Source organism: Lynx canadensis, chromosome F2, assembly GCF_007474595.2.
Source record: "Lynx canadensis isolate LIC74 chromosome F2, mLynCan4.pri.v2, whole genome shotgun sequence".
NCBI lineage: Eukaryota > Metazoa > Chordata > Mammalia > Carnivora > Felidae > Lynx > Lynx canadensis.
Window position 1 is genome coordinate 19,699,271 of NC_044320.2, and position 12,867 is coordinate 19,712,137.

The 12,867-nt window shown below is 39.1% G+C and overlaps 1 protein-coding gene across 5 annotated transcripts in view; it reads left to right on the top strand.

Moving 5' to 3' along the window:
* Nucleotides 1-12,867, top strand: part of TAF2 (TATA-box binding protein associated factor 2) — a 102,850-nt gene that overhangs the window by 73,975 nt on the left and 16,008 nt on the right. For all 5 annotated transcript variants that reach the window (XM_030304577.1, XM_030304578.1, XM_030304581.1 and 2 more), the window contains one exon: nucleotides 11,914-12,143. In XM_030304577.1, coding sequence (XP_030160437.1) covers nucleotides 11,914-12,143 — 230 coding nt within the window. The remainder of the gene's footprint in view (nucleotides 1-11,913; nucleotides 12,144-12,867) is intronic.

The following is a 12,867-nucleotide window of genomic DNA, read 5'->3' on the forward strand; positions in this document are numbered from 1 at the left end:
TGTGTGTGTGTGTGTGTGTGTGTGTGCGTGTGTGTGCATGCATGTGTGCGTGCAAGTGGGAGAGGGGCAGAGATAGAATCCCAAGCAGGCTCTGTGCTGCTAGCACAGAGCCATTGGGGGGCTCCAACTCACCAACCAGGAGATTATGACCTCAGCTGAGATCAAGAGTCAGCAACTTAACCTGTTGAGCCACCCAGGTGCCCTCAACAGTTTTTGTTTCAAAGGTACGCACACACACACACACAGAGCTATCTATGTATGTACACATACGTACAGACATCAAATATCTTGCCCCATTTTTTAGTTTAATTTTCCCCTGTAACTTTTTCTCCCCAAACTTTTGTTTTTAAATTTTTCAAAGTTTAGGGGCACCTGGGTGGCTCAGTCGGTTAAGTGTCTAACTTTGGCTCAAGCCACGATCTCATGGTTTGTGAGTTCAAGCCCTACACTGGGCTCTGCACTGACAGTGCGGAGCCTCCCTGGGATTCTCTCTCAGTCTCTCTCTCTCTGCTCCTCCCAACTCACTTGCACATGTGTGTGCTCTCTCTCAAAATAAACTTTAAACAAAAATTTACAAAGCTTAGAAAAATCTTAAGAATAGTACAGTGAATGGCTGTGTATTTTCATCTTGGGTTATTAGTTGTTAACTTTTTACCATATTTACTTTGTTTCTTTTCCCTTTCTTTCTTTATACATACCTCTTTTTTTCCTGAATTGTTTGAAAGTAAGTTGTATCATGATGCTATTCCCAAAATACTTTAGTGTATATTCCTATGAATAAGGACAATCCTCAATATTGTTAACACACCCTACTCCAATATATATCTGATATTCAGATTTCTTTGTCTCCCAAAATGTCCTTGTAGTTCCCATATAGCTTTTACAATAATAATGTTCCTCATAAAGAGTAAACATTTTTAAACAAACATCTTTCACATTATATGATCTTTGTTCTTAGTGGCTTTAAGAATCTTAATTAGGTGTTTTTTTTTTTTTTTAATGTTTTTTTTTGAGAGACAGCACGTGTACACTTTCAGGGGAGGGGCAGAGAGAGAGGAAGACAGAATCCTAAGCAAGTTCCGTGCTGCCAGTGCAGAGCCTGTCACAGGGCTTGATCCCATGAACTATGAGATCATGGTCTGAGTTGAAATCAAGAGTTGGATGCTTAACTGACTGAGCCACCCAGGTGCTCCTAAGTAGATTTATTTTTAATCAAAATATCACATTGTTCGCGGGCAGTTCTTTTTAAAGGCTTCAGGTATTCATTTATTTATCATTTCTTGAGCACCAATTTGCCACTGTACTGTGTTTTGTGTGTATCAGATACTTTGTGTTAACTTAGTGTACTAGAAAGAGAGGCATAGGAACAGATAAATTATAATACAAATAGATAGTTACTGAAATAAAGCGAAGAGCAAAGTACTCTAGAAACCTGAAGAACAGAACCATGAGCCCTGCCTGGAATGGCAGAATGTTCATGGGGTAGTGACATTTGAGATATCTCTTGAAGAGTGCAAAAGAGTTTGCCACACGAGAAAGACATTTTAGGTAAGTCTCAAGTTCTGAAAGGATGTTTGGCAGATGGTATTATCTGGAAAAATAGATTAGGATGCAAAAGTGAAAGGCCTTAGGAGTTGACATTTTATTTATCCTGTATACAGTGGGGAACAGGTGGAGTTATGACCTGACTGGCTTCTATTAGATGTATATACTTGTTTCCACACAATGATTTTCCTTTCCCAACAAAAAAGGCTTTAAAATTCAGAACATATGAGATCCTACCTTTAATAGCTTTCTGTAAGATACTGGATTATAGACCAACATGACAGTAATTTAAAAAAATACATTTAAAAATTAAAAACTTAGGAATTGGAGATTTTTACTGGTGCTTTACATTTCATTTAAAATATAAGTGCTTTCTCAAGTTTTACCTGTTAAACAGTGTTTTTTCATTTCTTAAGATAGAAGCCTGCATTGAAGAGATTGTATATTATTATGAAGGAAATTTTAGCTGTTACTTCCAAGCTGCTCTTTAGTGTTCGTCACATTACTGTAAGAATGACATGAAAACTTTTATGTAATTACTCAGGACATTGATGGCTGTTTACATCATACTTTTTAGTGTTTGGAAGTGTACAGCTAAACTCAAGGGGTAGAATGAAGGACAACTTCTAATTCAGTTTGGTGGGATTTGCCAAGTTTCAGAGTAAGAAAATAGACAATTTTGATATTAACATCAGAAGATTTGAAAGTTCTCCCCCTCTGTGTTTCTCCCGTAGAACACTCCTTGCTAGGAATAGGAATGGTCAAGAAAATGAAAACATATTAATGCATTTTTTGTAGGAAATTACTTATATATACATACACATGGATATGAATGAAATGTTTTCACTCAGTGTAATATGCATGGAGAGATCAGGACAGAACTAACCTGTGGCAGTTGTATTTGTCTGGCCCAACTCTTTAAAAATGTCCAAGCTTCTTTCATCTGTAAGAAATGCTGGGCTTTTGGAAAACAAAGGTTTCAAAGTGAGCTTTCTTCTTAGCAGCTTTTTATCTTAATTAGCTTTAGTAAGCAATGACTTCAGGAAATGAAGAGATGCTCTTTTTAGGCTCAGGTTTGCTGGTTTGGGGGTTGTCTTTAAGATATTTTATGATATGAATAGAGAACGTCAGTACTGGGTTCCTGCTTTCTTCATGAGTGTTGTCCTTCCGTCTCAAGTAAGCACGGTGGGTCCCAAAGTGTAACTACTAGTGAGGACGGAGCAGTCCACGTCTTAACTTGAGAGAAGAGAAGAATGTTGTTTTCACACATGTGAGGATTCCTTGCCATTTAAGTGATTGGGACCATTTCAGCTAGAAGAAGTTCTTCAAAATGCTGTCACTGAGGACAGAAATCAGGAGTTATTTCAGGGCCTCTTACTAAGGAATGGAAATGATTGCTTTCAAATCATAGAATTTGACCTGTGGGGATATTAAACACCATCTCCATTCAGTGCTCTCATTTTAGGGCCCACCTCCTGACGTGCCCAGGATCACAGAGCTAACATAATTTGGCAGAAGTGTTTTCCTCACTATACCACTGAACTTAATTGCACTACAAATAATGACAACCATTTTAAGATTTTATTTCATGATTTTAAAATGTGATGGAGTTTTGATCTTTTTTTCTCTTTTGTAATTTTAACAGAAGTACTGCTATTAATTTTTTAGCTCCCTCTTACGAGCCCTAAATTTTCATTTTACAAATCAGTTTTTTTTAAATATGAAATTTATTGTCAAATTGGTTTCCATACAACACCCGGTGCTCATTCCAACAGGTGCCCTCCTCAATACCCATCACCCACCCTCCCCTCCCTCCCACCCCCCATCAACCCTCAGTTTGTTCTCAGTTTTTAAGAGTCTCTTATGGTTTGGCTCCCTCCCTCTCTAAGCTTTTTTTTTTTTCCTTCCCCTCCCCCATGGTCTTCTGTTAAGTTTCTCAGGATCCACATAAGAGTGAAAACATACGGTATCTTTCTCTCTATGACTTATTTCACTTAGCATAACACTCTCCAGTTCCATCCACGTTGCTACAAAAGGCCATATTTCATTCTTTCTCATGGCCACGTGGTATTCCATTGTGTATATAAACCACGATTTCTTTATCCATTCATCAGTTGATGGACATTTAGGCTCTTTCCATAATTTGGCTATTGTTGAAAGTGCTGCTATAAGCATTGGGGTACAAGTGCCCCTATGCATCAGCACTCCTGTATCCCTTGGGTAAATTCCTAGCAGTGCTATTGCTGGGTCATAAGGTAGATCTGTTTTTAATTTTTTGAGGAACCTCCACACTTTTCCAGAGTGGCTGCACCAGCTTGCATTCCCACCAATAGTGCAAGAGGGGTCCTGTTTCTCCACATCCTCTCCAGCATCTATAGTCTCCTGATTTGTTCATTTTAGCCACTCTGACTGGCATGAGGTGGTATCTGAGTGTGGTTTTGATTTGTATTTCCCTGATGAGGAGCGACGTTGAGCAACTTTTCATGTGCCTGTTGGCCATCTGGATGTCTTCTTTAGAGAAGTGTCTATTCATGTTTTCTGCCCATTTCTTTACTGGATTATTTGTTTTTCGGGTGTGGAGTTTGGTGAGCTCTTTATAGGTTTTGGATACTAGCCCATTGTCTGATATGTCATTTGCAAATATCTTTTCCCATTCCGTTGGTTGCCTTTTAGTTTTGTTGATTGTTTCCTTTGCTGTGCAGAAGCATTTTATCTTGATGAGGTCCCAGTAGTTCATTTTTGCTTTTAAGTCCCTTGCCTTTGGGGATGTGTCAAGTAAGAAATTGCTGCAGCTGAGGTCAGAGAGGTTTTTTTTCTGCTTTCTCCTCTAGGATTTTGATGGTTTCCTGTCTCACATTCAGGCCCTTTATCCATTTTGAGTTTATTTTTGTGAATGGTGTGAGAAAGTGGTCTAGTTTCATCCTTCTGCCTGTTGCTGTCCAGTTCTCCCAGCACCATTTGTTAAGGAGACTGTCTTTTTGCCATTGGATATTCTTTCCTGCTTTGTCAAAGATTAGTTGGCCATACGTTTGTGAGTGTAATTCTGGGGTTTCTATTCTATTCCATTGGTCTATGTGTCTCTTTTTGTGACAATACCATGGTGTCTTGATGATTACAGCTTTGTAGTAGAGGCTAAAGTCTGGGATTGTGATGCCTCCTGCTTTGGTCTTCTTCAAAATTACTTTGGCTATTCGGGGTCTTTTGTGGTTTCATACAAATTTTAGGATTGCTTGTTCTAGTTTCGAGAAGAATGCTGGTGCAATTTTGATTGGGATTGCATTGAATGTGTAGATAGCTTTGGGTAGTATTGACATTTTAACAATATTTATTCTTCCAATCCATGAGCATGGAATGTTTTTCCATTTCTTTATATCTTCTTCAATTACCTTCATAAGCTTTCTATAGTTTTCAGCATACAGATCTTTTACATCTTTGGTTAGATTTATTCCTAGGTATTTTATGCTTCTTGGTGCAATTGTGAATGGGATCAGTTTCTTTATTTGTCTTTCTGTTGCTTCATTATTAGCATATAAGAATGCAGCTGATTTCTGTACATTGATTTTGTATCCTGCAACTTTGCTGAATTCATGTATCAGTTCTAGCAGACGTGGTGGAGTCTATCGGGTTTTCCATGTATAATATCGTGTCATCTGCAAAAAGTGAAAGCTTGACATCATCTTTGCCAGTTTTGATGCCTTTGATTTCCTTTTGTTGTCTGATTGCTGATGCTAGAACTTTCAACACTATGTTAAACAACAGCGGTGAGAGTGGATATCCCTGTCCTGGGTATCCTCCCTGGATATCGTGATCTCAGGGAGAAAGCTCTCAGTTTTTCCCCATTGAGGATGATATTAGCTGTGGGCTTTTCATAAATGGCTTTTATGATGCTTAAGTATGTTCCTTCTATCCTGACTTTCTCGAGGGTTTTTATTAAGAAAGGATGCTGATTTTGTCAAATGCTTTTTCTGCATCAATAGACAGGATCATATGGTTCTTTTCTTTTATTAATGTGATGTATCACATTGATTGATTTGCAAATGTTGAACAAGCCCTGCAGCCCAGGAATGAATCCCACTTGATCATGGTATATATAATTCTTTTTATATGCTGTTGAATTCAATTTGCTAGTATCTTATTGAGAATTTTTGCATCCATATTCATCAGGGATATTGGCCTTAGTTCTCTTTTTTTGCTGGGTCTCTGTCTGGTTTAGGAATCAAAGTAATGCTGGCTTCATAGAATGAGTCTGGAAGTTTTCCTTCCCTTTCTATTTTTTGGAACAGCTTGAGAAGGATAGGTATTATCTCTGCTTTAAATGTCTGGTAGAATTCCCCTGGGAAGCCATCTGGTCCTGGACTATTAGTTGGGAGATTTTTGATAACTGATTCAGTTTCTTCGCTGGTTATGGGTCTATTCAAGCTTTCTATTTCTTCCTGTTTGAGTTTTGGAAGTGTGTGGGTGCTTAGGAATTTGTCCATTTCTTCCAGGTTGTCCAGTTTGTTGGCATATAATTTTTCATAGTATTCCCTGTTAATTGCTTGTATTTCTGAGGGATTGGTTGTAATAATTCCATTTTCATTCATGATTTTATCTATTTGGGTCATCTCCCTTTTCTTTTTGAGAAGCCTGGCCAGAGGTTTAGCAATTTTGTTTATTTTTTCAAAAAACCAACTCTTGGTTTCATTGATCTGCTCTACAGTTTTTTTAGATTCCATATTTTTTTTTTCTGCTCTGATCTTTATTATTTCTCTTCTTCTGCTGGGTTTAGGGTGTCTTTGCTGTTCTGCTTCTATTTCTTTAGGTGTGCTGTTAGATTTTGTATTGGGGATTTTTCTTGTTTCTTGAGATAGGCCTGGATTGCAATGTATTTTCCTCTCAGGACTGCCTTCACTGCATCCCAAAGCATTTGTATTTTTGTATTTTCATTTTCACTTGTTTCCATGTATTTTTTAATTTCTTCTCTAATTGCCTGGTTGACCCACTCATTCTTTAGTATGGTGTTCTTTAACCTCCATGCTTTTGGAGGTTTTCCAGACTTTTTCCTGTGGTTGATTTCAAGCTTCATAGCATTGTGGTCTGAAAGTATGCATGGTATGATCTCAATTCTTGTATACTTATGAAGGGCTGTTTTGTGACCCAGTATGTGATCCATTTTGGAGAATGTTCCATGTGCACTTGAGAAGAAAGTATATTCTGTTGCTTTGGGATGCAGAATTCTAAATATATCTGTCAAGTCCATCTGGTCCAATGTATCGTTCACGGCCCTTGTTTCTTTATTGATCCTGTGTCTAGATGATCTATCCATTGCTGTAAGTGGAGATTAAAGTCCCTTGCAATTACCACATTCTTATCAATAAGGTTACTTACGTTTGTGATTAATTGTTTTATATATTTGGCGGCTCCTGAATTCGGCACATAGACATTTATATAATTGTTAGCTCTTCCTGATGGATAGACCCTGTAATTATTACATAATGCCTTTCTTCATCTCTTGTTACCACCTTTAATTTAAAGTCTAGTTTGTCTGATATAAGTATGGCTACTCCAGCTTTCTTTTGACTTCCAGTAGCATGATAGATAGTTCTCCATCCCCTCACTTTCAGTCTGAAGGTGTCCTCATGTCTAAAATGAGTCTCTTGTAGACAGCAAATAGATGGGTCTTATTTTTTTATCCATTCTGATACCCTATGTCTTTTGGTTGGAGCATTTAGTCCATTTACATTCAGTGTTATTATTGAAAGATGGGTTTAGAGTCATTGTGATGCCTGTAGGTTTCATGCTTGTAGTGATGTCTCTCGTACTTTGTGGTCCTTGCAACATTTCACTCACAGAATCCCCCTTAGGATCTCTTGTAGGGCTGGTTTAGTGGTGATGAATTCCTTCAGTTTTTGTTTGTTTGGGAAGACCTTTATCTCTTCTTCTATTCTGAATGACAGACTTGCTGGATAAAGGATTCTCAGCTGCATATTTTTTCTGTTCATCACATTGAAGATTTCCTGCCATTCCTTTTTGGCCCGCCAAGTTTCAGTAGAGAGATCTGTCACTAGTCTTATTGCTCTCTCTTTATATGTTAGAGCATGTTTACCCCTTGCTGCTTTCAGAATTTTCTCTTTATCCTTGTATTTTGCCAGTTTCACTATGATATGTCACGCAGAAGATCGATTCAAGTTACGTCTGAAGGGAGTTCTCTTTGCCTCTTGGATTTCAATGCCTGTTTCCTTACCCAGATCAGGGAAGTTCTCAACTCTGATTTGTTCAAGTACACCTTCAACCCCTTTCTCTCTCTCTCTTCCTCTTCTGGAATTCCTATTATACGGATATTGTTCTGCTTGATTGCATCACTTAGTTCTCTAATTCTCCCCTCATACTCCTGGATTTTTTTTTATCTTTTTCTCAGCTTCCTCTTTTTCCATAATTTTTTTTTTAATTTTTTTAACGTTTTTTATTTATTTTTGAGACAGGTAGAGACAGAGCATGAACGGGGGAGGGTCAGAGAGAGGGAGACACAGAATCTGAAACAGGCTCCAGGCTCTGAGCAGTAAGCACAGAGCCCGACGCGGGGCTCAAACCCACGGGCAGTGAGATCGTGACCTGAGCCGAAGTCGGACGCTTAACCGACTGAGCCACCCAGGCGCCCCTCTTTTTCCATAATTTTATCTTCTAGTTCACCTATTCTCTCTTCTGCCTCTTCAATCTGAGCTGTGGTCACCTCCATTTTATTTTGCACCTCATTTATAGCATTTTTTAGCTCCTCATGACTATTTCTTAGTCCTTTGATCTCTGTACTAATAGATTCTCTGCTGTCCTCTATATCTTTTTTCAAGCCCAGCGATTAATTTTATGACTATTATTCTAAATTCTTGTTCTGTTATATTGCTTAAGTCATTTTTGATCAATTCGTTAGCTGTCACTACCTCCTGGATTTTCTTTTGTGGAGAGTTGTTCCATTTTGTCATTTTGGGTAGTCCCTGGGATGGCACAGAACTGCAGGGCACTTCCCCTGTGCTGTCTGGAGTAACTTGTGTTGGTGGGCGGGGCCGCAGTCAGACCTGATGTCTGTCCCCAGCCCACCGCTGGGGCCACAGTCAGACTGGTGTGTACCTTATCTTCTCCTCTCCTAGGGGCAGGACTCACTGTGGAGTGGTGTGGCCCCAGTCTGGGCTACTTGCACACTGCCAGGCTTGTGGTGCTGCTTTGATGGGATCTGGCGTATTAGCCGGGGTGGATCTGCAAGGTGCACAGGGGTGGGAGGGGCAGGCTTAGCTCGCTTTGCCATCGGTGGTCCCCTGAGGGAGGGGCCCTGTAGCACCGGGAAGGAGGCAGACCCGTAGGAGGGATGGATCCACAGAAGCACAGCATTGGGAGTTTGCGCCATGCAAGCAACTTCGGTGATGGTAACTGGTTCCCTTTGGGATTTCGGCTGGGGAATGGGAGAGGGAGATGGCGCTGGCCAGCGCCTTTGTTCCCCTCCGAGCTGAGCTCTGTCTTCCGGGGCTCAACACCTCTCCCTCCCGGTGTCCTCTCACCCTCCCGCTCACCGAGCAGAGCTGTTGACTTATAATATTCCAGATGTTAAGTCCTGCTGCCTGTCAGAACTCACGCAGTCCATCCCCTCCACTTTTGCAAGCCAGACTTGGGGATTTTGCCTTACCGGACAAGCTGCCCCTCCACTGCCCGGCTCCCTCCCGCCAGTCCGTGTAGCGCGCACGGTCTCTCCGCCCTCCCTACCCTCTTCCGTGGGCCTCTTGTCTATGCTTGGCTCCAGAGAGTCCGTTCTGCTAGTCTTCTGGTGGTTTTCTGGGTTATTTAGGCAGATGTGGGTGGAATCTAAGTGACCAGCAGGACACGGTGAGCCCAGTGTCCTCCTACGCCCACAAATCAATTTTTTTAAAGGAAAAATCCAATTGCCCTCAGGATCAAAACAATGTTCATTCTTCCATGCAAATTGAAGATCAACCAAAATCTTCAGAAAATAAGACCAAAAAGCCCACATAGAAATAAAAAGTAACAAAACTCTTCTCATAGGGGTTTAGTGCATTTGGCAGCCTTCACTGTGCTGCCTAATCATCCTCAAACTGACTTTCAAAAAACAGAACACCTTAGCTCATCAGAATGTACATTTTCCATTTGCTAATAATTTTTTTTAAACTTTGAGGAATTTTACACTCAATTGCCTGACTGGTTTCAGTGTCATCTACAACATAGTTCAGGATGGTTATTTGCAGTAGACATAATTAGGTGATACTGATCTTCAAGGCTAAATTTTCTTCCAGTATAAATGTACCCTAAGCTGTTCCAGTTTTCTTTACTGATGAAATGCCTATGGTTCACTCCTTTTCTTGCTGTGCCCATGAATAGATAGTGCTGGCTGCTGTGGCCTGATTCCTTCCCTTCCCTCAGAGGTTTGAGCCACCAGCCCTTGTAATAAAAGGCCTGGGAATCTGATACCTATCCTCTGTGGAGTCTTTACATGTATAAACTGTTTTGAGAAGGAGAATAATGAATGCCTACCAAAATTCAAGCACTGTCAGGTCATTAAAGTGTGCAGATCTGCATATTCTGGAGAAGGAAATGGATTTCCTGTGCAAAATTCTTCTTTTCACTCTGTACTGTTCTTCCTGTTCCTAGTTTCTCTGTAGTTTTTATGACAAAAACTTCATTCTCCTCAGGAGGTCTTGCCTCTTTCTTTTGCTTCTAACAATGGTGTGTATCTTTGACCTTGTCACATAGAAGCAAAATTGAAGATGGTTCAGATAGGATTGATGATCGCCGTTTCATGGCAGGCAAGTTACCTAGCACAGTGTAGTATGTCATACGAACTCTATGAAGTTATAATTCCTCCTATATGAATTTCCTTTGCATGTAATTAATGTCATATTTACTTCTGTTGGAGTAAATCTCATTAGAATCTTTACTTGACTGATTGTATTTTATTTCCTCATGGTAATATTTGTTGTTGAAAACCACAAAGCTTAATATTTATGCTGTCTAAAATTTGCTGCAGCAACTTCTTTCCCTTTTGTTTTTCCTTTTTAAGCATTACAGTCTTTTGAAACTATAGTTCTTGGTCAAAATTAAGAATTTGTAGAGTTTATTTTTCTTATCCAGAAGAATTTACATGTTACTTTTCATTGATTTTAAGTTTTGTGCATCATTTTAAATTCCACCTAGAAATGATAGCAATCGTCTAACCCTAGATGACAAATTTCATCTTATCAGTCAGTTCTATTTGATGGAAGTATCTGCCTGGGATGTTTTATTGGGGAAAAAGGGAAAGTGAGAAAGAACTGTGGTATTGATGTCCTCTCTAATCTGTCATTGATAATAAGATAAGGTATAATCTGAGATCAAAACCCTTATTTTGGAGGTTAAAAAAAAAACAAAACCCGAGATTCATCAAAGAAATTGAAAGAACCTGTCTGTAGTCTCTCATCTACTTTAAATTTAATCTCTACACAGTCAGCTTTCTTCTGGTCATTATGTGTTTTACCAGCTGTTGCTATCTCTGGGATTTGCTTTTTTGTATAATTTTTATCTTTTAAACATGTACCTTGCAGGGGCGCCTGAGTGCCTCAGTTGGTTGAGGGTCCAACTTTGCCTCAGATCATGATCTCGCAGGCTGTGTCAGGCTCTGTGCTGACAGCTCAGAACCTGGAGCCTACTTTGGATACTGTGTCTCCCTCTCTCTCTGCCCCTCGCCTGCTCATGCTCTGTCACCCTTGCTCAGAAAATAAATAAACATTAAAAAAAATTCTTTAAAAACAACATACACCTTGCAGAGCAACACAAATATAAAGGTGTTTAGCAAAAACATTTTCCTCCTCCTCCTCAATAAAAATTTAGAATCATGTTATTTTAAGTAGTTGTAGGGTTTATTACCATATTTAAAACCTGAAAGTAATAAATTTGAGAGGAGAATTTGTTTCAAGTGTCAGGGTTCATAAAGGCTCTTAGAGTGCTATCTTCCTAATGGGCTATTCAAGAAGAAAATCAGACAAGATGAACAGAGAATGAATGAATGTGTAGTATTTACCAAAGAGGAGGAATTAATAGGAAGATCTAAAGCCTGAAAAAATACTGCTTTTGAAATACTAAATGTTTAGTGGATGTCTGATATTCATTTGGTAAGAATAGTGTAATGATAACATGCTTTACCAATTGTAAGTTATTTGTTCGTTCACTACCATTACTGCTTTCGGAACAATTTCTGAGTATCTGTGTTAAGATGCATTTTTAGAGTAGAGGGTTTGCCTGTTGTGCCTAGGTCATTAGACGGCCCCTTTTAGCACAGTCCTTTTTCTCTGTATAGGTTCTGGAGCAGTTCATGGATAAGTGTACGTATTGACTTCTTTATTATTTACTTCTTAGGTACTTCACATGACTGGAGGTTACGTTGTGGTGCTGTGGACTTGTACTTCACACTTTTTGGCCTCAGTAGACCTTCCTGCTTGCCCTTGCCAGAGCTTGGGTTGGTTCTTAATCTAAAAGAGAAAAAAGCTGTCTTGAATCCGACCATAATTCCAGAGGCCATAGCAGGCAACCAAGAAGCTGCGATTAATCCAAGTAGTCACGCACAGCTAGTTGGATTTCAGAACCCTGTAAGAGTCACATGCATTACAGAAGATACAGTTTTATTGTATAGAGCTCCCTAGGGAAGAGAAGTTATTTTTTTGAACTGGCAAATTTTAAAGCCACTGATAGTTTCATGTACCACTTAAACTGCTGGTTGACAGTAGTTTAGCACTTTACAAAAGTTTATAAAGCACTACTGACAACTACATAGCTGCACATAACAAATGATGTGCTGCCAGTCCATTTACCCCTTTTGTGATGATGTAATGATGTTTTTGTACTTGAGTGTCGAATTTCTTAGAGTAGCAGAAAATTGAAGTGAATATTTCATCTTGTCTGTATATCATATTAACAAACTATTTGAACATAGGGGCTCTGAATTTTTTTGCTATTCTGTGTAATACCTAGCACAGTTCTAAGCATATGATAAATGCCTGGCAAATGCTTGTTGAATTAAATAAGTAACAGTAAATGGTCAGGTAAATGAGTACACTGCTGATTTGGGAAGAGATTATGCATTACATGCTTTTGTTTTGTTTTGTTTTAATGTATGCATGCATGTGTTTGCCTTTTAAAAACCTTTTACTTCCAGCTCTGCATTGTGAAATTACCAGATTTTTTGTAGAAAGACTTTTAGCATACTTAACAATCATTTTATTGTAATTCAGAGAAAGTTTTCCAGAAATGATTTTCTTGTTGGTAACAGAATGTCCACAATAATGCAAGCTTCATTTTTCGCCAATATTTAGA